At 41.4% G+C, this 25,710-nt stretch overlaps 1 protein-coding gene and 2 long non-coding RNA genes across 9 annotated transcripts; 1 reads left to right on the forward strand and 2 right to left on the reverse strand.

Annotated features, from left to right (window-relative positions):
• Nucleotides 1-2,002: 2,002 nt before the first annotated feature.
• Nucleotides 2,003-5,743, reverse strand: LOC149919933 (uncharacterized). The gene is made up of 3 exons (XR_016459094.1): nucleotides 5,015-5,743; nucleotides 4,058-4,181; nucleotides 2,003-2,229 (listed from the first exon to the last, which is right to left on the reverse strand). It is a non-coding gene; the product is annotated as an uncharacterized LOC149919933 (long non-coding RNA).
• Nucleotides 5,744-5,871: 128 nt separating this feature from the next.
• LOC116242003 (uncharacterized) lies at nucleotides 5,872-13,003 on the reverse strand. 3 transcript variants are annotated; one of them, XR_004169632.2, is made up of 4 exons: nucleotides 12,502-13,003; nucleotides 12,292-12,394; nucleotides 8,915-9,071; nucleotides 5,872-8,070 (listed from the first exon to the last, which is right to left on the reverse strand). It is a non-coding gene; the product is annotated as an uncharacterized LOC116242003 (long non-coding RNA). The 3 variants fall into 3 exon arrangements; XR_016459091.1 differs by having other exon boundaries at nucleotides 12,708-13,002; XR_004169633.2 differs by lacking the exon at nucleotides 12,292-12,394 and having other exon boundaries at nucleotides 12,708-12,985.
• Nucleotides 13,004-13,066: 63 nt separating this feature from the next.
• IFNAR2 (interferon alpha and beta receptor subunit 2) lies at nucleotides 13,067-25,568 on the forward strand. Of its 5 annotated transcripts, none has more exons than XM_090121949.1 (10): nucleotides 13,067-13,212; nucleotides 14,704-14,852; nucleotides 16,110-16,206; nucleotides 20,844-20,888; nucleotides 21,227-21,356; nucleotides 21,534-21,697; nucleotides 21,873-22,045; nucleotides 22,675-22,837; nucleotides 23,273-23,391; nucleotides 24,349-25,568. In XM_090121949.1, the coding sequence occupies exons 3-10, from the start codon at nucleotides 16,146-16,148 to the stop codon at nucleotides 24,799-24,801; spliced, it is 1,308 nt and encodes a 435-aa protein (XP_089978075.1). In that variant the 5' UTR covers nucleotides 13,067-13,212; nucleotides 14,704-14,852; nucleotides 16,110-16,145; the 3' UTR covers nucleotides 24,802-25,568. The 5 variants fall into 5 exon arrangements, with proteins under 5 accessions (XP_089978075.1, XP_031468409.2, XP_031468412.2 ...); XM_031612549.2 differs by having other exon boundaries at nucleotides 13,068-13,212; nucleotides 24,112-25,568; XM_031612550.2 differs by lacking the exon at nucleotides 13,067-13,212 and adding an exon at nucleotides 13,228-13,414 and having other exon boundaries at nucleotides 24,112-25,568.
• Nucleotides 25,569-25,710: the final 142 nt, after the last annotated feature.

Consider the following 25,710-nt stretch of genomic DNA (forward strand, 5'->3'; position numbering starts at 1 on the left):
TCAGAAGCACTCAAAGGCAGCAGGGGAGAGGTGAAGGGAACGGATGCAAAGGGGTTGTATTCTTGATGCTTTCTCACTCAACCAATAAACAATTTCCTTTTCATTTTCCAACCTATACATGATTCCTCCATAACAGCTCTTTCCACTTGGATAAAAAACATTTTGAGTTCCTGTGTGCCCCATTCATAACAGTAAATATTTCTGGTTATCAAGCATATGTTGAGGCAATAGGAGAAGTCAACAGGGAAACTCAAGGAAAACATTTCAAAGGAATTAAGGAGTTACCCTCCAAGAAGGTGACAAGGCCAGCTGCCCAGCTGAAGTGCCACTACATCAACACACTCAGCTTGGGGAACAAACTGCAGCAGATGGAAGCCACTGTGCTACTAGAAAACTAACAGTCACCATCACTGAAACCTGGTGGGATGATTCCCACAACTGGAGGGGAAATTTAAACTGTATGTAAGGAAGAAGTATTTTACCATAAGGGTGGTGAGGCACTGGCACAAGTTGCCCAGAGAGGTGGTGGATGGCCTGTTCCTGGAGACATTTATAATCAGGCTGGATCGGGGGCTCTGAACACCTGATCTAACTGTAGCTCTCCCTACTCAATGTTAAGGGGATTGAACTATGTGACTTCTAATGGTCCCTTCCAACTCAAACTGTTCTGTATGGCTGAAGTCATGCCTCCATTTCAGACTGCACGTCTACTGGCTTTCAGACTCACACATTTCCTTTCTTAATCTTTTTTCTTAACCTTATTCTTTTTCTCAACCTAAAAACTAAATTGTTTTGAGGAAAGCCTGAAAAAAAACCATTCCCTACACATCCGAAAAGCGATGCATTTTTTTCCTTAAAATGATGGTACATAGCATTCAAGCCAGATAGATTTAAAATTTTTGAGCTGCACACATAGTGAAACTGTAAATAATTAAACATATGTATGGAACCTGTTGAGTAACACACAGGTTTTGTTGAATCCTCCAGAGCTAATGTGGCTCAAAGAAAGAGTCATCACTGGTTCACAAATATGCACAACTGTTGAGCAGTATAGACGCAAAGACATACAGAGACTGACGATCCCACTTTTCCTTGTGTTTCTTCCCCCCATTTTAAAAAAGTTTTTAAGAAGTTATCAAAAAGTATTGCAGATTAGGCTTTGGTTATCCTTTATATTCAGCCAGCAAAGTACTGACCATGTCGTTCAGGGCCCTCTATAACTTAACTTGCACACAGTTCAGACTGCAAGATCAGTTCTCTATCCTCACCCTACCAGGTGCTGCTGTCTCACCAGAGCCACATGCCCATCTATCTCGGCGGAGGCTGTTTCTCCCTGCAACATCTGGTTGTGTTTGATGGGGCACATCCCATTTGAAGTGGCACCTTCAGGAGCAGAAGGAAGCCTTTGTTTCCCAAACAATAATTGTCAGAGCGCATCTTTTCCTATAGACTCTGCTTAGCAATATGAAAAGCTTGCATCTGCACAGCCAAAACAAAACTAATTTCTGTAATTATTGTATTAATCTGTGCAATGAGTGAACATACATAATTTCTGAATACATGTTTCTCACAGATGGCTCAGCTACAGTCATAACGGAGCAAAGTCATTAATGGCAGTTAGTTTTTTGTCCTTTTTTTCTAGAGAAATCACACTATTGGGTTATGAGCTACCTTTCTCATTTAAGAAGGTATGAGCAGTCTCTGAATGTCTGAGGTTTTCTATTGAAGCAAATCAGGAAATTGTTAACAAGCTGGGTAAAAGTAAATCTGCTTCTATTTTTTCATATCATTTTGAAGGCCAAGAATATCCCCTCCTCTGTTATAAACAGCTGATCAGAGTTCTCTTTTCCATTATGTAGGAACAGACAGCAGGGCAGTGTGAAGATACTCTTTATCTAAGCAAGACAAGCTCAGTATTTGTAGGCCAAACACATTCTGGTAGGTTGTTATCAGCCACAATATTTAAAAAAAAAAAAAATTAAAAAATCCATGAAAGGAGAATCTGTATTATCTCTGAGACCCTTTCTTCTCCTCAGATCTCTTCTACTAGCTTTGCATTTCAGCCAAGTTCATAGCAAATGACTGTGATTGGAAGCCCTGGGCAGATCAGCCTGGGTCTGGTAATACCAGAGTGGAGCCACATTTTGATGGAAAAGAAATTGTATTTTAGCCTGATGTCCATGCCACATAGTGGGGTCTGAGCCCTGTCACTTCCCTCCCTCAGGCAACCTATAAAGAGCAACACAAAAACTCAGGATTATTAATGATTCATTATCTGCACCCCTCTCTTTTTCTCTTTTGTTCAAACCGTCACAGTGTAATTCTCCATCTATTTACTGTGTATTACTGACCGATAACACTTTGTAGAGTCTTTAGAAAGAGCTGTTTACTCAGAGTCAATAACACATTCATCCATGACGAGTTAATGCTCTCACATACACTAAGGGGGATGGCTCAGAGGTCTGCACAAATCCCACGGCATTGTTCATGGGGATTTGTGTACAAACTTCTGATTACCCCTCCCTGGAAACATACATCGAATTCTCTTGTGTATGGTAATGACAATGCAGTGTGCTAACATTTCCATGGTTAAGTAGAAAACTTAATAGAATATGTTTTTTATGTCATTGTCAGCTCTTCATTGAGTAGTTGGTTGGCTTCATTTGATAGGACAAAGATGAAAGTCTGTCACCAGCTGGAACATTCTCGAGCAGGAGAAGTAGTAGAAGAGAGATAACCGAGCTGGAATAAAGCATTGCAGACTACAAAAATATAACATGCAGTGACAGGGCAGTTCCTTGCCTGGTAGCCAAAAGAAGCCTTGAGGACTGAGCATGGCTTGTGCGACAGATGCAAGATATACACATGGTGGGAATTTCCATACAAAGAGACCTTGAAATAGCACTAAATGTACCAAGTATGGAAAGGACTTTTCAGAAGCATGGGGAACAGCATATCAGAAATCTGCTCACCCTAAGCTCATAGGGCAGGTATCCTCAAAGCACTGCAAATCTGCTAGCACTGTGAAGTCCAGGCACTGCCCTGTGTCAGCAAAGGAGCAGCAGTGTCATCCCTGGATTTCAATGAATTCTCAGGGAATACATTTAGATGTCCTAGACAAAGACTCCCAGGACTTTCCCTCTCTTGTGCATTCACAAGAGATTCACAGAATTCTCACAGTCTCTCACATCAGCTGAGACTTTAAGCACTTACCAGCTAAGCCGACAGGAAAACAACAGGTTGTTTCACTGCTCTTCTAAACGGCTAGATTGAACCAAATCTGGGGCAGATCACATCACACTTGTTGAGTCATCCTGCGACCAACAACCATTTTCCCAGCCATGTGATCATCAGTTCTCTCTAATTTGCCAGTGTAGCACAAGCCACCAAAAGCTTTGTGTTTTCCCCGCTTCTCAGCACTCAGGGTACTTGCAAAACCTCGTAGCAACATGTGTGTCTGGGGCCAATGCATTCAGACAGACTGTGTGGAGCTCACAGAACATTTCTTTTGGCCTTTCTTCTAGAAAGGACTCACTGAAAATCTGGTCTGAATTAAACACACTGGAGTTTTCTTGTGAGTGACCCATAATGCTCAAGGATTTCATTCTACCTCAGAGGTGGCAAGGAACAAAATCCAGCGTCACCTACCTCTTTTCTATGCCACAGAGAAATGTACACACTGAACAAATAGACCAGAAAATGAAATGTGGTGATCTTTGAGGAAAAAAAAAACACAACACAACGTATTGTTTTAATCAAATGATTTGTAGCACAGAGAAGGAAAGTAATACTACATTTCCATCTGACAGCAAAACTCTAGAACTTAAATAAGTGGCTTAGTAAGCTGTCATTTTGCTTGAAATGATGATGTGAGTACTTCTGTTTCATATCTTCCACCTCAGTGTCATACTGTTAAATCCCAGATATGGGGGATTTGCCACTGAACATTTGAGATTAACTGCATCGAACACTTCTGTTAAATTCAGTGGATTAAAGTTGGCACAAAACTATTACAATTATCCATGGGAAATGCAAAATTTCTCAAGTTTAACCATACCTCCAAGTTCAAGTCAGAGTCATTTTTGAAGAGATCATGTTCTCTGGCTGTGCATGAAACACAACAAGAAGTGGTAAGGTAAAAGCTATTTCTTCCCTTCTCTTCTGAATAAAGGCCTGTTTTCCTTCAAGAAAAGAAAAAAGAAAAACGAAAAAGAAATTCATACCAGAAGAAGTCATGAAAATAAAATGCAACTCATGAAGATAACATAAATGCATAGATAGAAGGTCTCCCAAGCCCAAGGACACAATGCTGAGCTAATCACAGCTACCAAAATCCAATACCAAATAAACACATTAGCTGTCTACAAAACTTCTGGGAGCCCCTTTGTAACTTCATGTTTTCATCAAGTGTAACTCAAAGATACTTTGGACAGCTTTACAGAGGGATTATCAGAACTGGCTGCTTTGTGGGATCTGCCATCATGTTTGCAAGTGTAAAATGTAGATTGTGGTAAAAAAAAAAAAAAGATTTTCAAAGTAAATAGATGCTAAGGTTTCTCTAAAATAAAGTTTAGTAAACGTGTCATTCTTTTGTAATTCCAGGAATTGTGAAGCTGTAGCCTTTGAAAAATATCTAGTCCTTTATTTATTTTAATCCTCTCTGGATTTCCATCCATTATTTACAAGTGTAATGTGAGTTGTTTATGCATACCAGAAAAAATGAAAGTTTTCTGATGTTATATGCAGAATCATGACATCCCACTACAATGCATTATTAGCATGAGAATACTTTGCACTTTTATAGTGGCTTCCATGCAAGGAATTTGAAGTGCTTTGAAGGAATTGCTACTTTTGCCATTCAGATTTATACTGCCAAATCAGCTAGGAAAATATGAATGAAGAACTACTGGGTGTTTTTGTTCTCTACAGAACTGCCTTATAGTTGGGGAACCCTGCACCTAGAGATACTCAAGACTCGTCTGCATGCCTGCCTGTGTGACCTGCTCTAGGGTACCTGCTTTAGTGGGTGTTTGGACTTGGTGACCTCTTGAGCTTCCTTCCAACTCCTGCGATTCTGTGATTAAAGTGCATTTCCTGAGTAGGTGACTGTAGGCAAACTGCACAGCTGCACCTCAGTTACCATGCGGTTGCTGGCTGTGGCATTACTGTGCTGTCTTTGTGGGATGGTAGTTAGCATTTACTTGGGAAGGAAACAACAAAGCATTGTCAGCAAATGATGTAGCTCCCCATCATTTATTTCAGAAGAGAAGAGAAGAACAGGACAGGAAATTTTCAAGCACAGTTGAGATTAACTATTAATTGTCCCATATCTGACACCCATCAGCTTCCTCTGGGACCTGAGAGCCCTCTAACATCTCCACGTACACAATACACATAAGAAGGAACAGCAGGGAAAGCTGTGATAATGAAGAGAAAAGCGATTTACATCCTCAGTCCTGAAAGCCTGGCACAGTTTAAAAAGAACCTTACCCCTGAAACAAAAGATAGTAAGGATGTCATGGCTCTGAGTGGCAAGATACTGATTTCCCCTTGTCTTAACCCCCTGCTTCTGCTGCTTCAGAAGTCTCACAGAAAAAACCTCACCTCAACCTCACCTCAACACATATTATAATCCTTTGCCTTTCCTTCTGTACACCAGTAAGCTCTTCAGTCTCAGAAATGTGACATGCCATTAATGGTCTCCATTCTTCTCAATCTCTTTCTGGCTCCCTGTGCTACAGTCCTCTCTCCACCTCCCCCCCATCCCCCCACCCCCCAATCCCTCACTGACATCTGTGAGCACCTTCTCTGTCCTCAACAACACAAGCAAAACTCAGTGCCAATTTCTGGTTTTGGTTGTTGGCGGTTGACTTTTTTTTTTTTTTTTTTTTTTTTTTGTGGTGGTGTATTTTGTGGTGGTCATTTTGTTTGCTTATTTTGTTTTGTTTTTCCTGACATCAAAGTAAGGATAACCTATGCTCCCTTAGCTCAGATATGGCAGTCCCTATCTTTTCGATTTAGAAAATAAACTCATTGGGTCTGAAGCTGTATCTTCTACGTTTACACAAAGTGGGGTGGGAGCTGACTTGGAGAAGCAGGCTGTGGGATGCCTTATACACTACCTGCATCACATGGTCTCAGCCTCAGCCAGGATGTGCCTTATGACACTAACAACAGAATCAAACCTGTGGGTTTCAGAGTCCTCTCTTCTGAAAAGGAGCCCATTTCTGTAAAGAGCAGCACCTCTAGCCACAGTAGCTAGTAAAAGAGTGGCAGGAACTGCACCTAGCCCAGCCCAGAGGGGAGTAAGGGAGCCAGATCCGTACAGGGTTGTGGTGGCCAGTACAGTATTAGCCAAATCCACACAATAGAGCCAGGTCTCCCTGGTAGTTGCTGATGTCACATTCAGATGGGCTTGGGCAGCTCATTCAGGAAGGAGACCAGGGAACAGTAGGCTGTTTCCTCAAAGCAAATCCTCTTCCTTCTCCTGAGGTCGCCCTGGATCCCATTGCATATGGGTCTGCTTCTTCTAACCCTCCATCAGAAGAAAGAACAGAATCTTCAAATACCTGCATCAGCCAGACTGTGTCAGACCCTTGGATGTATTCAGGCAGCCACATCTGAATGTGATGCAAGTTTTTTGCCCCTAACCTAATTTAATGAATGGGGTTGCAGTCTTATATTTCTTTCCTTTGGTTTTTATTTTGTTCTATTTCCTCCTTTCAGAGCCCTAGATCTGCAAGAAGTAGAAGGGTGATTCTTTCTCTCATGTCAAGAAAATACCCAGCAGGAAGCAGCTCACACCCAGCACTCTGTTCATTCTGCAGCATTTTTCCTGGTGTCTTGAGGCTTCCTGTGTCGTTGCTCAGAGAGACAGAGCCACCTCCGTTAAGTACAAAACTACCACTGACAGTTAAAATAATTACCTACAGAGAGAATATGTGTTTCTTTCATATAATTAGACAATATGCCCAGGTGTTTAGCACCAAGGCATCTACTCCTTAATTGGAAAAAGTCAAGGACAGAAACTAATTACCAGTATTAATCAAAAGCAGAGGTCTAATGATAATTAACAACACATCCCTGCTACAAATCCAGTACCTTTAATACAGGGTGTTCCAAACTGTAAAATAAAATGACCAGAGCTTTACATGTTTCCCATTCCAATTGTAGATTTGGCAAAACTACACATTATTTCCCCAAACTAAAGGATACCAGTCAGAGCTGCAGATTATGTTATTATAATATTAACAGTGATTTTCCTGGGCTCTGCCATGCCATTAAGTGATTACTTACAAGAAAGAAAATGTTAAGGGAAGAGAAACTGCAAAGCAGTGAGGCTGAATGCCTGAAACAACAGGTCTCTGAAGAATAAGACACCACAGAAGCAGAAACAACAGCTCACATCTGTGAAGACCATTTCCCACATTTGCCCCAGCACACAGAGTAGGGGACTGCAGTCCCTCAGAACTGTGCAACTTCTGCCTCCATCCGCTTTCTCTTTTCTCATCTACTCAGATGGCACGAGGCAAAAGTGAGCATTTTGCTGATTCAAAATCAGATAATCAGGGAAAGAGAGAAAATCTCCACATCACACTAACAGGCGGGCCAGGCATTTGCAAATAAAATGTCCAGATTCTGACAGAATGCGTGTGCTGAAAAACCCACAACTGGGCAGTGGAAAATTCAACCGTATTTTTCCAATGTTTTAAGACTCTTTACTCACATGCACATGTGTAATTATTTAATAATCTCCTTTATTTCACTCAGCTAATTTGTGTAATAAAGACCAAGGATGGGTGTCAGTGCCTGCATGGCTACAGAAACTTCTAAATTTAATTGCCCCTATTTAGCAACTATACTGTGCTTTGTGTGCATTGCGTGCTGGATGCAGCACCTACCACAAAAGTCCCAGGGACCTAAACCCCAAGCACTCCAGAGGCTAAAGTTTATCAAAGGGAAAGCAGAAATAAAACCCCAAGATATGGTCTGAACTGTTCCTCAAATCAAGACTGTAGTGATTCTTCATTCTTCCGCAGCAAGGACAGCTGCTACACATCCTCCTTCTCCCTGAGGATTAAGGCAATGGAGATGGTTACTGACACCAAACAAATCATAGAATCAAAGAATCATAGAAATTAACTACTCTGTCAGCCTGCTGCAGCTTCAACACAATCCTTGTATTATTTTGATATTTCCATGTTACACCCATGTTACTTAGCCAAGAGACAAAGCAAAACAGGAAAAAGATAAACATTCATTTTGTTCGGTGTGTGAACCAAGAGTAATTGCCATCAACGTTGATTAACCTCTAGGGACACTGCTGAATTTAAACTTGCAGACGGGGAAATCCCAACTGATACATGCTATGCTTTGAGTAACACTCATTACATGTTTCTATGTTTGTATGTATCTGAGAAAACTGTGAAAGTAATGCTGGGAATAATGTGTTATCATATCCTCCTGGACTAGGCAGTGCCTGAAGCTCACTACCCCTACCAGGTCCTAATGAAAGATTAAAGCTCTTCCAAAACCGAGTATTTTGAAAAAAAAAAATCATACTATTTCTCAGAGATCAGCATTTGGTATTTTATAGTTCTGTGCTATTTATTCAGGTAAGAAAATTCAGATAAGACACTTCAAATTATCTCATCACCAGAGACTGAGTTTTGCACTGCCTTACTCCAGACCCTACTGGGTTAACTGACTTCACAGAGGTGACATGATTTCACGTGGAACTTGGCTAAACCAGCTCTACCTATATTGCCAGTTATCACACCGCAGGCAGTGAAGGCTACAGGCCAGGTACAAATCTTGCTGCCAGTGCAATGCCAAAGCATATCCTGACTCAGTTGTATGATGTACCATGGCATCAAATCCAATTTGCCACATATATTTTATAAGCAAACTGTACCAGAATTTCTTCCAAGGCTTACTCCATGGCTGGAAATGGATGTTTCTCTGGAGTTCTGTATGAAGGTTCCCATGGCTGTTTTCATTATATTCAGTGCTGTTGGGTGATGATACAGAATTGTCTCTAGGTGCTGGAAGAGCCCATTGTAGAAATCACTCTAAACATAAGAAAATATTCTGTAAATGACCTATTTTGTATTATTTTACTTGTAACTACTGAGTGCCTCAGTTCTTACTGCTTCCCTTCTCTGCTGGCTTCTACCACAATTCCACTTCAGAGGGTCTCCTCTCATTTCATTTAAAACAGAAGAAGCCTGTAGCCAAAGCATGGGGTCACGTGAAAGTATTGTCTAGCATTGCTTTCTTATCTGTCTTATAAAGTTACATAGAAATTTAACCATACTTTTGTTAACACAGCCAATGTGGGAGCTTCCAATACTGATTAGCCAGCCAGAAATGAAAGTTCTCTGTTTTCAAACACAGGTTATATTTTAGAAAACACATTCAACTCCCTAGAAAAGCTGAGCAAGTGCTTCCAATCTTTAGTTCTTCCTTTTCTTTCAGACAAAGACTCTGACATACAGGACAGACTCTGAGGTGAAAGGTATTGACTGGAGAGCAGGGAGTCACCATTCTTCTTCAACGTGCCCCTTTCAAAGGAGGGACATCATGTTCCCACTTCTGATTCTCCATGTAATAATACATGGTGAGATCTAACTAAATTTTGCAGATAACAGGTGCAAAGATTCAATCTGTGTATCCTTTCAAGACAACAATTAAGGTTTTTTCAGGTAGTGGTTTCAAAAGAAAAGTTTAAGGTTCTCTGGAATAAACAATGTTGAGAGGTAGTATATGTCATCTCTGCTAGAAGCATCTAGAAATCCTAGCTAGGGATCAGAAATCGGCAGCAGTCCCCTTTTATATCCATATGTGCGACGAAAGCTACTTTTTCCATTACCTGAATGACTCATTGTGCACAACAGGCAGGATATAGTGCAAGGCACATAAGGCTAAGAAAGCAGAAGCTATATGGTGAAGCACTGGAACTGGTTGCCCAGACAGTCAGTGGATGCCCTATCCCTGGAAACATTCAAGGTCATGCTGGACAAGGCTGCATGGAAAAACCTGATGTAGCTGTAAGTGTCCCTGTTCATTGCAGAGGGATTGGACAAGGTGATCTTTAAGGGTCTCTTCCAAATTAAACAATTCTATGATTCTGTGATTCTAGAGATAGCAAGAACCTATACATCACAGGTGTAGAAGCATAGGCTAAAGAAAGTCAAATGGATAACCCATCATCTGCAAACATGGAAGTGTCTTTCCCCATGTAGATGAAAAGACATTGGATCTAAAAAAAGGAAAGGGAAAGAGAAAGGGAAAGGGAGAGGAAAAGGAAAACAAAAATGAAAAGGGAAAAGAAGGAAATCTCTCTCATTTTAAGTGTTTGTCCATCATGTTAGAAGGTTTGATGATACATTTGAGTTCTGCTAAGAGAAGACTCAACCTTCCAAATTACTCATGAAACACATCTCTAGAATCTTATTAAGTCTGAGAACCCAAATAGGTCTATATCTAACTTTAGTGGAAGCACTTCCTGAAGTACTTCTGAAGTGCTCCGTTATCTTTTCCAACTCTTTTTCCTAGAGAAATAGCATCACCTTCAGGCCAAAAAAGGCTGCGTTCCAATTTGTTTATTTGGGAAAGACTTAAAAATTGCTTCTCACACCTTGCAAGGTTTTTGTGTTTTTCTGATCCTATATGTGAGTATACAAAAATTTTTACTAGACTGTACATAATATTTTTTTTAAGGAGATATATTTCCTAATTTTGGATTCACCAAGGTTTCGGAACAGTCTGAGCAGCTAGGCTCAGAACAAAATAAAAAATAGAAAAAATGGAAATATAGCAATATAAATAGACATAGCAGATATAAATAACCAGGAAAACTGCTCTTTATCCAGGGTTCATCCATGCTGCACTGAGGCCAGACAGAAGACTTACTGGATGATCAGGCAATATCACTGGAGACAATGAGGAAGGCTAGTGAGAAACATGAAGAATTTTCTTTAAAAATACTTATGAATCACAGTTTGAACTATATTTATAGTCTAAAGAATTACAAACTATATTTATAGTTAAAAGGAGAGAAAAGGAGTTATCAGGGGAAAAAAAAAGGAGAAGGGAATAAATAGAGGAAAAAAAGTACAGGTGAATTTCAGAGTCTTCAGCCCAAAGTGCTCAGAGACCAAGAGATCTACCCAGTAAATTCACTTCATGTGCAGGAAATAGCAGCAGATTCAGGAAGTTTCTGCAAAGATTACAGGAAATTAGAAAGAGGGTTCACTACAGATAGTGCTGATAAAGCAGTTAACAAAATACTAGAAAATCATAGAATCATAGAATGGCCCAAGAAGGGACTTCAAGGATCACCAAGTTCCAACCCGTCTGCCACAGGCAGGGCCACCAACCTCCAGATCTGGTTTTGACCAGGCTGCCCAGGGCCCCATCCAACCTGTTCTTGAACACCTCCAGGGATGGAGCATCCACGGCCTCTCTGGGCAGCCTGTGTCAGAACCTCACCACTCTCTCTGTGAAGAACTTCTCTCCTTGGCATCCAATCTGAACCTTCCCTCCTTGAGCTTAAAACCATTCTCCCTTGTCCTATCACTGTCAATCCTTGTAAAAAGTTGATTCCCCTCCTTTTTGTAATCCCCTTTTAAATACTGGAAGGCTGCAATGAGGTCTCCTTGCAGTCTTCTCCAGGATCAGCAAGCCCAGCTCCCTCAGCCTATCTTCATAGGAGAGGTGTTTCAGCCCCTTGATCATCTTTGTGTCCCTCCTCTGGACCCCCTCCAACAGCTCCACATCTTTCCTGTATTGGGGGCCTCAGACCTGAACACAGTATTCCAGATGGGACCTTACAAGAGCAGAACAGAGGGTGACAATCACCTCCCTGTCCCTGCTGGCCACCCCTCCTGATGGAGCCCAGGATACCATTGGCCTTCTAAGCTGCAAGCACACACTGCTGGCTCATGTTCAGTTTTTCATCCACCAGGACCCCAAAGTCCTTCTCAGTAGGGCTATTCTCAGGGAGTTCTCCCTGTCTGTGTATGTATTTGGGATTACTCTGACCCAAGTGCAACACCTTGCACTTTGCTATGTTGAACCTCATTAGGTACACATGGGCCCATCTTTTGAGTTTGTCAAGGTCCATCTGGATGACATCCCTTTCCCATCACCTGTAAAACAGCCTTTAAAAAAATCAGCGCTAAGGATAAGTGAGACAAGACGAAAATAAAAATTGCAAGTTATAAGATCTATAGTTTTGCAGAGGTAGGATCTGAGTGAATTACTCAGAAGGATTGCTAAGATACATACTGTCCTTCAATTTTCTTTCCCAAAGCTGCTTCCAGGTAACCTCTCAGAAGTCAGTTTGGAACTGGAATTTTTCAACTTTGAAGCTTGGACAATTCCAAGACCCCTTAAAAAATGGAAGTCCAAAAACAAGTAATTATGCTACATGTAACACTTGTCCCATGAGACAAATCAATGCTGCTGTGGGTAGGGCTGCCCAGGGCCCCATCCAACCTGCCCTCGAGCGCCTCCAGGGATGGGGCACCACAGCTTCTCTGGGCAGCTGTGCCAGCGCCTCACTGCCCTCTGAGGAAAGGATTTCCTCCTAAGTACAAAGATCTTCTCGTGAATAACCCTCACAGCGCTCGATACGACTTATATTTAATACATTCGGCTGTCAGGATGCACTCGCCCAGAGGACACCTCAGCCATCTGCATACCCGCTAAAGGATGTGCGCAGCAGCACGCAGCCCTGCACTGAGGACAAAGAGGCCGCAAACGAAGAACGTCACCATCAGGGACTTTGGCAGTTCTCTGCGAACGCTTCCGTCGTGATTAACAAATAAATAAACACAGCAAACAAAGAGACGGCTGAGGCGTTTGCGTGAAACCGAAACGAGCAGAGCGAGGAAGCGTTTGGCGAACGTACTCCAAGGCCGAACCCGGGAGCCAACCGAGCTGCGGGGCGGAGCGTCGGTCAGCAGCAGCGAGCAGCCCAGCCGCCCAAGCCGGCAGCCGTACGCTGTTCGTCCCGCCCCCGAAGCGTCGCTCCGGCGGGGCGGGCGGGGCCGCGCTCCCTGCGCAGCGTAGCGCCCTACGGCCCATTTCGCCCTTAGCGGCGCCGTGGGGCGCTTCAGCGCGCGGCTCTGACCGAGCCCGGCGGGGAGCTGCGGGGAGCCGCCGGGCGCGGTTTCCGTACAGCGTAAGGATGGCGCCCGCTGCGAGGTACGGCCGCGGAGATCCCCGTTAGGGGCGAAGCCGGGCCGGCCGGCTCTGGTTCTGGGCGTCGGAACCGCGCCGTTGGAGGGAGGGGACCCCAGCAGCAGCAGCGCGGGCACTGGGGCGGCCGCAGGGGCAGAGCGTGCGGTGTCCCGTCCCAGCCCTGCCTCGGGGAGCGGAATCTGCGGGGCCAGCTCGGCCGCGTGCGGTGAGGGAGGCGGGGGGGCGGGTATTTCCTGGAAATGCCGCTTCTTGCTGTTTGCGTCCCGTTGGTCGACATCCGCGTCCCCAGCAGCTCGTTTGGGGCTGAATCCGAGCAGCTTGTTGCAGGGGCGGGCTGTGCGCTCAGGATCATCGAGCCCAGCTCCGAGCTACATGCAGCAGCATCAGCGTTCAAATCCTATATCCGACAGAGTTATCCAAACGCTCCTTCAACTCCAGCACTGGGGGCCGTGCCCACAGCCCTGTGCAGCCCGTTCCACACCCACCACCGTGTGGTGCAGAGCCTTTCCCTGACCCCCATCTGCCCTCCCCTGACACAGCTCCATGCCGTTCCCTCGGGCCCTGTCGCTGTCACACAGAGCAGAGCTCAGCGCTGCCCCTCCGCTCCCTGTGAGGAGCTGCAGCCGCCATCAGGCCTCCCCTCAGCTCTTCTGCTCTGCGCTGAGCACAGCGAGGGACCAGTTTGATCAGCCGTTCCTCGTACACCTTGCCCTCCAGATCCTTCGCCATCTTTGTAGCCCTCCCTCGTCTAATAGTTCTGTGTGTCCTTCTTGTACTGTAGGGCCCAAAACTGCACACGCTACTTGAGCTGAAGCCTGTGCAGTGTAGAGCATAAAATCAGTAAGGTTGGAAAAGACCTCTAAGATCACCCAGTCCAACCATCAGCCCACCCCCCCCCCCGTGCCCACTGCCCACGTCCCCCAGTGCCACATCCACACGGCTCCTGAACACCTCCAGGGACGGTGACTGCACCACCTCCCTGGGCAGCCTGTGCCACTGCCTCGCCATTCTTGCTGAGAATAAATTTTTCCAAATAACCAACCTGAACCTCACCTGATGTGACTTGAGGCCATTACCATTCATCCTGTTGTTGTTACCTGGGAGAAGAGGCCGACCTCTACCTCACCACCTGCCTTTCAGGTGGTTGTAGAGAGCAATGAGGTCTTCCCTGAGCCTTCTCTTCTCCAGACTGAGAAGTTCTCTCGCTTCTGTGGTTTCTGTAATAAAATTGGTTCATATACCATACTGCCTGTGTAGGATTAGAACATTCCTTTGCTGACTTCCATACATAAGGCATCTCTTCCATGTCCACCTGCCCCTCTCAGTATTCCAATATGTAGATTTCTATAAATAAGCATGCAATGTTTGTTTCAAAGAATATGGTGTGTTTTCTAATTTCATGGCATGAAGCATTTCTGAAATACAAGCCAGTGATTTTCAAAACTTCAGAAACTGCTATCATCATTATTTTTTTTTTTTCTTGATTGGAAACAGTCATTCCAGAACAGCCTGAACTCAAGTTAAAGATAATCTGCCTCTGCAAATGAGGTGGAATTGTGAAGCTGAGTTTTGAAAGTGCTGGAGACTTCAAGCAGCACCCAGGAGTACCCAACCCAGTTACTGTGTTGGAGCTGGCTGATGAGGTAAGTTGAGATTGGAGTCACAGGTATTTCCCTGGCTTCTCTCTCAGGGTTGCTGAGGCTGTAAGGAGTGACAAAAGCTAGTAACAGTTCTGACAGAAATGGTTTTCTCTTTGAATTTCCACTGCCATTGATTAGTTTGCCAAGGATATATAGATTTAAGCAGCTGTGCAGACTCGTAGAGCAACGTGTTTGGACACATTTTTCTTATGTATTCTAAGGTGCTGAACTGTAGAATATGTAAGAAATATTCAAGAGTATGATAGTTATTCATGACTGTATATACTGCAGGGGTCTGTGGTGGACCAGTTATTGCATAATTCCTTAAAGTCACTGTGAAAATAACATTGTTTTCTGTGTAGTTTCTGGACAAAGCTTGTTGAAAGCAGAAAATATGTTTCTTCTACTTCTGAAATCTGTAAGCTTGATCTGAATGGGAAAGTCAAATTATTTTTTTCTGTATGATTTAGTAGTGCCAACAATAAACAGACTTGGTACACATTGGCAATTAATTGCTTTCCAGCTTGCTGATATCAGTGACCAACTTTAAAGACTGGAGTTCAACTAGGTGATCTCCAGAGGTCCCTTCCAACCCCTATGATTCTGTGTCTGTGTAAAGTGTAAATCATATTTTCTTATCCATCACTTCTAGTTTTGATTGAAAACGGGGAAGAGGGCATTTTAAATCTCCAAAATATTCTTCATGCTTCAACAAATAAATACAATGAACCAAGCTGAAATGAAAAAGAACCTTCTTTTCATCTGTGGAAGAATTTATTATTTTGTAATTATGATTATCAGTTGCACAGATGACTTCCTGTAATCACACTAAAGCTTTGAGTGGAGGAGGAACTGTGTCTCAGATAAGCAAATTAGAAAAAAGAAAAACCAAAAATCCTTTAAAATAATGTGTTGAGTTGGAGCATAATATGCTTTGTCGCAATTTTAAATTCTAACTATTCTGCAAAACTATTTGTTTTGCACAAATAGTCATACAATGCTGGAGGTATTTATTTTCTTTGAAATTGTAAGAGTCCTTTCCATTTGAGGAGGGGAAGGGAGGGGAGAGGAAAAGAAAACTGATTGTCTGTTCTAAGGAACACCACCTAGGATGATAACAGTGACTGTATCAGTGCCAGTGCCTTTTCCTCCAGTGTGCTGAAAGGGTTAAAATAATTCTTTGTACATGGATTTCATTTTACTTACAAGTCATTCGCCAGTACTGTCTGCTGAGTGTGACTGTTTTTAATATGTTTGCAGGTACAGGAGCAAAATGTTTATTTTACAGTCAGGAGGATGTATTTGTTTATCAGTATGGAAACACTGATGGGTGGACCACTGCGTTTTTATCAGCTTGGTAAGTTGCTGGTACTCTTACATTGGAAGAGAGGTAGTACTGCTGGCTTTTCATGATGACTCCTCCTGAGTTACTGAAGTAAGATACTGTGATATTATTATGGAGTTCTCTCTAGAATAATTCACAGAATCAAATATCTCGAGTATTATATTCTGAATATACCATTCTATAAATAAACCAGATATTCCCCTTAGAAAAATACTGCTTTGAAACAGTGTACTAATTCTTTAAATATCCAGTGAGCTTTTATTGGCTACATTGTTTTTCATGTCTTGTCCTTATTTATTTTTTTCCTAAGACTCCTCATAAGGTTTCTGATTTAGCAAGCACAAGAAGTTTGTTGGCTGGGATGTGATGGGAGTGGGAAAGAGTTCTGATACTTATGTTTTCCTGTTTGTTTCCCTTTTATAAAGAAGCAACTTACTAAATGATGGGGGTTTCCAACTACCTTTGTTAATGGTGTTTGTTGAAACAAAGTTACTGAAGCAGCTTGATGTCTGGAGGAACTGGATTTGTTTTGGAAGGGGTATTTGATTTAAAAATCAAATACAGAGAGAATATAAAAACATCTGTGTCAACAGGAATTCCTTCAGCAAGGCAGCTGATGTGAGATGTCTGGGATAAGAAAGAAAGGCAAATGACTGTTTGCATTTCCTAATCCAAAGAGGGTACTCAGTGGAAGTGTGTCATTACTAGAGCCTGTGTACTGTTGCTGTGTCCTCAGTGTGCTAAAGGCTGTGTGATTACAAATCTGGGCTTGTGTTCAGGTAGCAAATAACAACAATTAAAGTATTGCCTTATTATTCTTACCCATGGGTTGTTTTTTACAGGTGGGTGATTTGTTACTAGATTGGAAGAAATTAATTGTTCTAGTTTTAATTGCACATCTCAAAGGGGATGTTTATTATTCAATTAATGATGTAGAAGAACAAATACAAAAGAAGACATACAAGAGAGGATGTTTGTGGTGTGCATGGCAAAATTAAATTAGAGAAAGCATTTCCTCTCCTCTGGGAACGTATGCTTTTTACATAGGCAACTCAAGTGAGTGGCTTAATCTCTTTTGCATCTCATTTCAGAATGAATCCTGGGAATGCAGGTTAATACTTGTAGGACTAACACCCCAAAAGCCAGATTTGCAAGAGACATTTGTTGGGCTAAGTATCCAACCCAAATGATGTCAACAGAATTGGCACCAAAGTATATTTGTGTGTACTGGTTGTGTGCGTGCCCACTGCTCCTTAAAGGGTGATTTTTAAGGCACTTTTCCAGAACTGTAAAGATTCTAACTCATTTAGTAGGAAATTTTTCCTTTTCTCTCCCAGTACTGCCTGCAAACATAGGCAAGGAACGAAAAATAACTAATGCATTAGAACAGGTCTGCGTGGAATGTCGCCCTAAGTTAGCATGCTGAATCATAGAATCATAGATATACCAAGGTTGGAAAAGACCTACAAGATCATCCAGTCCAACCGTCTGCCTGTCACCAATAGTTCTCACTAAACCATGTCCCTCAACACAACATCTAAACGTTCCTTAAAGACTTCTAGGGTTGGTCCACCACCTCTCTGGGCAGCCCATTCCAGCACCTGACCACTTTCTTGGAGAAGTAGTATTTCTTAATGTCCAGCCTGATTCTCCCTTGGTGCAACTTGAGGCCATTCCCACTTATCCTGTCACTAGCTATACGAGAGAAGAGGTCGAACCGACCTCACTACAACCTCCCTTCAGGTGATTGTAGAGATTGATGAGGTCTCCTCTGAGGCTCCTCTTCTCCAGACTGAACAACCCCAGTTCCCTCAGCTGCTCCCCATCAGACTTGTGCTCCAGACCCCTCACAGCTTTGTTGCCCTTCTCTGGACACGCTCTAGAGCTTCTGTGGCTTTCTTGTAGTGAGGGGCCCAAAACTGAACACAGTACTCAGGGTGTGGCCTCTGCAGTGCTGAATACAGAAATACAATTACTTCCCTGCTCCTGCTAGCAACACTATTTCTGATGTAAGCCAGGATGCCATTAGTGGAAGGGGAGAGCTCATGCAAGGCTGGAGAACAGGATGGAACATAGGTCTGGTAGCCATCCTCTGGTCATGTAGGCTGTGCAGGCCAGATGGCTATGTTTTTATCACTTCCCTCACCTTATCTATGCCTAACATTGTGCAGCCTGGTATTTGTGTCAAGGCCTGAGCTTTGACTGGAAGTTATCAAGGAAAAGAGAAAATGCCACCTGTGACAAAAACATGGAGACTGTAAAACTGTGGTAATTAACATATTAACAATCTCTCACATTTTTGGGAACTGAAAATGAGGTCTTTAAAAATCAACGGAATCTGCTTTTCTTTAAAGTCATGTGTTTTTCATAACCCTGCTTATATTGTAATGTGCATACCTTGTAGAAATTTGCCCCCCCTTGCTTATCAAAGCAAACCACATGTTAAAAAGAGAATAAAATCATGGTTCTGGGGGACAGCTTTTGGAGCTCCCCTCATCCTTTGGGCCCCGCAACAGACATGTCAACAAGACAGGTAGTATAACCTTTCCTACCCTAATTTACCTTCCTTGGAATTTGTATAACTTACCCAACCTAACCCTACCCTTACCTACCATAATTTGCACGTGGCTATGAGATCAGCACTGTGCTGAAACCAGGGCATGGGGAGGGCACAGGGCAGTGCTAACTCAAGGGATAGCAAATAGCTGTATGCAGTTTGGTACACTGGCTGAACATAGCCCTGAGAACAGAAAAAAAACCAGGCAGCTATGCTCTCTGTTTTGATAAAGGAATTTGAGAGTAGGTTTCAAGATTGACCAAATCATCAGTTTACGTTTGCAACTCCATTTTCAGTTATCATAAATACATTACCTACCCAGGCAAGCTAAAAGGTTGGACACCCATGCATTACAACATACTCATGGTGTGTCTGGGACAGAACAGTTCCCAAGATGCCTTACTTCTGGCACACTGCCACTCTGAATACCTTCTAGTTCACCTAGTAGATGTATTCTGGTACAGTGTTTCACACAATCCTAACCTTTATTTGTAGATTGCTGTAAGATTGCTTTATTTTTCATAAAGTATATCCCAGTTTCTTTTATCTTTTTGGGGTGCTTCTTTCTGTGGCACAACTTGTTGACACATGAAACAATTTTGTTATTTGTCATAGTGTGACACCTGAGAACCTCCATCTTGAACCAGAGTGCTACTTTGCTTGTTGCCATTAAAACATGAAGTCAAAAAAACCCACTCTGCATGCTACAGAAGTTACCATTGTAATCAATATGTGGACAATAAAAGAACATGTTACAGTATTAGTTAACATAGTTCAACCAAGGTATCAGACTAGTGATGTTTTGGAAATATGGTGATATTTTGAGAATCTAGATTAGAGGATGGCTTCTTGCAGAGCTTATACAGGAGCATGTGGCAATCTGGAATGTCAGAGTCTGCAAGACGATAGGTTCAGAAGATTGCTCAGACAGTAGGCCTGGTCAAGTGGCTGAATGTGGTTTAAACCATGCCTTGTGACAGAAGAAAAGATGTTTCAGCATTTTTTTGTGGTTTTTATTTTCTTTTATAGGCAGAGAACAGAATTGTGTAGAAAGAGTTAGAAACACAGAATAGTGTTACAGAAACAGGGCATAAGCTTTTATTTGGAAAGGAGAGACCACTGAACTAGAGAGGGAGTAGGATCAATAAGTATACAGATGTTGTAAAGTATTGGATGATCAATAGGTATACAGGGAAGTTAGGCTAGTAAGATTATCATGTTGGAAAAGGTAATCAGAGATAAATGGAAAGTGCTCACCAGTGCTATAGGCTTGCAAGAAACTCCACAAGGAGCAATCTCCAGAGAGAGATCCTTCCCTACTGGCAGTCAGCCCTTAAATGGGGTCTAGGAGAGGTGCAGCCAGGTTCCACCCCTTCCAATCACACAGGTGAATTGCCTTCAGGGCTCCCAGGGCTGACTCAGTGCTTGGCTCAGGTGATCAATCAGAGGTTCAGGCCGTGATCCAACAGTTCCCTACAGAGTTACATGAATTAGGTGACTGAAAACAGACATCTAATGCCAAAGATGTATGTACAGCCTTGAGGATTCCCCACGTTTAGCAAAAGACATCTGTCCTTTCATTACTGAAGATGAGTCAATAAAGTTCTTCGTTTTATTTCAGAAGCGTTATAAGGTTCTGACTTAACATGGTATTTAATAGATAAATTGACCTTAAACTACTGTTAGAATCCTTAAAGACACTATTTGATAAAAGCATCTTAAGTAGATTTGTTTGAACTGAGTCTTGAATCTCTTCTAGTGAGGATCAACAGAAGCATGAATCATGGCTAGTTTAAAAAACCTGGCTCCTAGGACCCATGAATTATTTGAATTAACAACTATGGTTGCAGAAGGTGCTGTCCTATACTCTGGTAGAAGGAAGGAAAGAAACAAACACAGAGAAAAGCAGGCAGAGGAAGTTGTGGAACAGAGAACCCCATAACATGCAAAGTTAAGTCAAAGGACTGCAGAAACACTTCCACCAAGGGAAGACTTAGTATTGTCTCTGTTGTGGATTAATATTGCCAATAGTAAACTAATTATCAAATGTTGTAGACATGCAAATCCATTAATACATAGTTTAATTTTCCAGCGTTCGTCAGCATTCTGTGTGCAGCTTGTTGCAGCAGCTTGCCTGGTAAGAGGCTTCTACTGTCTTTCCAACACTTTTCCTAATACGATTCAGAAGACTTGCATGTTCTCACCTAGCAGCATCTTACAGCTTCATTCTTCTAGAGGAAAGAACTTAAATGAAATACAGGGGGAAAGTCCTTTGCATTGTTGCTGTTGTGTGGAACTCACTGTTCTGTTTTATTGTTGCTTTATTTGGGGGCAAATTTTGGTCTTCTCTAATCAGGTTTATTGATTAGATTTGCTGCAATCTGAAATTTGTTTGTCATTTATATTGATGATGATGATGATGATATTGATAGGCTATTGTGTGTTTTCTCTTCTTTTTTTTCCTTCCTTTTCTAGAAGAGATTCCAAGAGGACCACTTGATAATCTACAAATGACATCTAACAACTTTCAGCACATTTTGTCCTGGCAGGCACAAAGTGATCCAACTTTGCCAACATACTATCGTGTACTGTACAGTAGCAACAGGCAAGTCTTACTTCATATAAGACACATTTTTTTCTTTTTATGTTTATCAATTCAAAATACTCAGCCTTGTTACTTTTTTTTTCTTTCTGTTTTTCCATTCCACAAAGATGCTTTCATATAACAGAGGATCCAAACAGATTACTTTGGATTTTAGTTACTCTTTATTTTGATTTACAGTAACTGGAAGATTGCAAAACAGTGTTCACGAATTGCACAACCCTTCTGTAACCTGACAGATGATTTTGAAGCTGTGAATGATGAATATTATACATTCGTTCAGAGCTTTGTAGGAACTGAAGTATTCAATTCCTCGACACTTCGTTTTTCACCAGTTGATAATAGTAAGTTCATTTGTTCATTTCAGTTTTTGTTCCAGTTAGGTGTAAATGTTCTGCTAGCTTTACAATAAGGCATTATAAACTCACTTTTTTTTTTTTTTTAACTGAAATAATATTGGCACTGAGTACACAGTGTAGATTTTTTCCATGTTTTCCTTTCCTTTCTTTTTTTGAACAGCATTCTTGGGACCTCCAGAATTTAATATCAGTTCCTGTCTACGTTGTATAAATATCACCATAAAGCTGCCACCCACTCACTTAAGAAAAAATGGAAAGCTGGTACCTTTATTTGATATATATAATTACCTTCATTATGAAATAACACTGAAAACAAATGATGAAGAACATAAGGTAAAGAACTTTTGTTTCTATTTCTTTCTTTAGACAAGAAATATAGAAAACATAAAATGGCTCTAATGGTCAGCAGATTCACACAAGTGAACAGAAAATACTTAGAAGAAAACATAATCTTGACTTCCTTATACTGCAGAGTAGCAGGCCTAGAAAGAAATACTGGTTGTCCTGTATCCTTAAGGGACTGAGGAGAGGGATTGGGGCTTAGCTATGACCCATAAGAAAATACTGAAATAATGGAGGATAGCTTAGTGTTTGCAAGCAAAACTCAGTTAGAGGCTGCAGTCTCTGATTGTGTAAATTTATGTAGAAACAGAGGAGATAATCCATTCCCTGTAACAAAAAATAGTGAACTGAAATTCACAGTTGTGCAGACCTTAAGTTAAAAAGAGAGGCATTAGCACTGGGGCTGGCATAGCACTAGAATAAATTGGCTAGCCAAAGAGCCAACTGCCTGCACTGGAAATTTTTTAGGCATAAAGTAAGCATCTTGACAGCTAGAACAAGAGATGAAGCAATTGCCTAGGTAAAACACTGAGTTACTATTTCAGTTTTTCCAGTTTCACATGTCACATTCTCTCTTTTTAGGTGAACAGTTAACTTTAAAACATTCTCTTTCATAACAGAGCTCATCCAAGAGAATCACTGCAGAACTTTTTAGTACAGTCATTGAAGAATTGTATTCGAATAGAAATTACTGTGTGTCTGTTATGATCGTTGCATCTCTAAATAAACATTCCATCCCATCAGCCTGGAAGTGCATAACTACAGACTCTGTAGCTGAGAAAGGTAACTATGCTGTGATGCAGAAATTGTTTTCTGCTTCAATTAGGTACCAGTGGTTTCTTTGTACTTAAGAAGATTTACAAGTCAATTCTAAAAATATTGAGAGAGAAAGTACCTACAAAGTGATAAACATTATGGGGATTCGTAAAAATATAAATATTAATATAAATATAAAACCTCATCCATTTGGGGGCTACAGATCTATTGCTAATCCCATGCACGATTCGAATCTGCAGTAACTGCATAAATAGTTTTCAAAGATGGTGTAATTACTTTCTTTAGTTTCTGATTCTAACTTGAAATTTGCTCGTCTTGACCTGTAGGTGTCCCTTCTATCCAAAATTATTCTGAGATTCTAAGTAGCTGTTCTGAATGTGAAATATGAAATGTGATAATTGAAAACTTCATTCATGCTTGTTTGGTTTTTTTCACTTGCAGGTTATCAGAGCATCGTAATTGCAGTTGCTGTATGTTTTGCACTTATTTTAGCTGTCATCCTGAAATGTATGCATATAGGAGGTTATATTCTTCAAAAGAAATCACTTCCAGATACCTTGGTATGTAATTTTCTTATTAACCTTCCTGGTTCAAGCAGGAAGCTTGCCATATAAAATTTCTAAGTATATGTATTAGGTACAAGTAATGTATGTCCATATAGCATTTAAATTTGCAGTTTGCTTGTATCAAAGATAGTCTGTAGGCTACTAAATCACACAGACACACACACAAACTCTTTGTGGTGCACAGAAGCAGGCTACCCCACAGAAGAGAATTTTCTAGCCTTTGGAAATTATCTCATATATGTAAATCTTTCCTGCTGCATATAAATTTCTTCAATATATCTGAGCCAGGACAATTACACCGAAACAACAACAAAAAAGGAACTATATAGCTCTGGAAGAAAACTTACTCAAGGAGGAGGTTTAGGCAAACACAAAGTAAGCAGTACCTGCATCACCTCCAAATGCTAAGCTATTTTCAGTCAGCTCAGTCAGTTATAGAGTTTTGCATAAGTCCATAACTAAGGCAGGGTACTGTCCAATGCTGTGTGCCTTGACTTGCATTGAGGGCTGTCAGTTTACAGGAGTGGAGAAGTGGGAAAAATCCTAGATGCCGTGACCTCTGCAGAAAAGCTGACAATGTGGGACAAAGAGAATAATTTGTTTGACAACATCGTGGTTGGGATATTTTTTCAGACTTTTCTGTGTGAGTGTTTGGCTTATGCGAGCCAGTTTGGCTTATAGTCTGTTGTTTTTTGATTCAATTTGTTCTTTTAGGTATTCATGAAAACGTTTACCTATTTACCATGTACATTTGAATCTGAAGAAATAGCCTCTGTAGAGGTCATTTATAAAGAGGTTAAAAAAAAGGCAGAAGGATCCATTGGGGCTGTCAGCGATGAAGATGACAGCGATGACAGTGAAAGCGATGCCATGAGTAATCATGATTACACAAGGCGTGATATCGTACGTAGAGCACCTCAGTCCTCTGACACGTCTCATGTATTTGTGCAGCACTCTACAAGTAGTACATGTGATGACAGTAGCAGCCGGGTGAGTCAGAATCCAGATGATGACCCAGAAGTCTTTGAAGAAAACGAGCTGGATGCTGAAGAAGAGAAAGACACCAGTAGTGAGTTACTCAGTCCTTTGTCTAAGGTAAATTCTACTTACTCTCTTAGGTCAAGGAGCAATGCTTGCTTTACCATAAACTTAAAATCCGTGCTTCTGGGAATCTCTGAAGAGACCACAGACACTTCTGCAGCTCTCCTCTCTTCCCAAGAAGATGCTGATGACTGGCAATGTGCACATGCTGTTGAATCCAAACTCCTTGACGACACAGAAAGCATGCAGAAACCACATCATCTAAACAGTTCTGATGTGTGGCAAAATTCATCTAGTTCTTCCAGTGAAAGTGACTCATCGGATTCAGATATGGACCCAAAAAGCGAATACATCCGAAGATGAATAACTGAGAACCACTATTAATTTGTAGCATACTGATAGATATTATCTAACTTAGCTGTTTCTGGACTAAACATATAGATCTGATCTTTTTTTTTTTTTTAATTTTTTTTTTTTTTTTACATTCTGAAAACATATGCCTAAGTACCAGGAATACACAGGACTTATTTGTAACAAATATTTCTGTGACCTTTCTGGATATGATTCAGCTTATGTTACCTACAGAAGAATGAAAAGCAGTGTTAGGATGTAGCAGAAAAAGGGAGTCGTTATTTTGTTTTGTGGTTAAATACTGTATTATACATTTTAGCTGTACCATAGTAAATATTTTCTATAAACTCAAGTGAGGAGTTAGCTTATAGAATGGGGAAATGTGAGCGGCCTGCCTTTTAACCTGTCCGCTTCTTAGTTTGAAAGGGCTCTGCTACAGTTCTTTAGCTCTGCTGGTGGGTTACTCTGAAACTTGTTGCTGGATGGATCACAGCCAGAAGGGTAGTGCTGTGTTCAAGTCAGTGAACTGATTTCTAAATTCGTACAGAGAAAGCTGATCAAATGAAATTGTGGAGGTGTGGGAAGGGGAGGTGAAAATGCACAGAAAAGAATATTCGAGAGTTCTTACTGTGAATTAAGGCATTAAAAGTATACCTTTTTAATACAATTTTGTGTATTTACATACTATTTTTTAATGTTTATATGACATTTAAAAATTACTGGAGCGCAAAGTTGTACTTCCAACACTTGATAAAAAGTAATTTTTTCATACTTCTGTCTGTGAATTCTTAACGGTGGTTTCTTCATGCATTTGTTAAGTTAAATTGGTTATCCTGCTAAGAATTGACTACTTGGGGAGGGCTCTTAGGTGTCACTTTGCCAGATAAGCAACTCTTCTCTCTTTCTGCTGATCTGCTCAGT

The sequence above is a fragment of the Phasianus colchicus genome, chromosome 1 (assembly GCF_987193195.1).
Source record: "Phasianus colchicus chromosome 1, bPhaCol1.hap1.1, whole genome shotgun sequence".
Taxonomy (NCBI): Eukaryota; Metazoa; Chordata; class Aves; order Galliformes; family Phasianidae; genus Phasianus; species Phasianus colchicus.

What these genes read in the sequence shown, in the direction of transcription:
- IFNAR2 (XM_031612549.2), top strand. Translation starts at nt 16,146, where the DNA reads ATGTATTTGTTTATCAGTATGGAAACACTGATGGGTGGACCACTGCGT. An exon ending in ACTGCGTTTTTATCAGCTTG is followed by an intron (nt 16,207 to 20,843) that starts GTAAGTTGCTGG and finishes TTAATTTTCCAG; the next exon opens with CGTTCGTCAGCATTCTGTGT. An exon ending in CAAATGATGAAGAACATAAG is followed by an intron (nt 22,046 to 22,674) that starts GTAAAGAACTTT and finishes CTTTCATAACAG; the next exon opens with AGCTCATCCAAGAGAATCAC.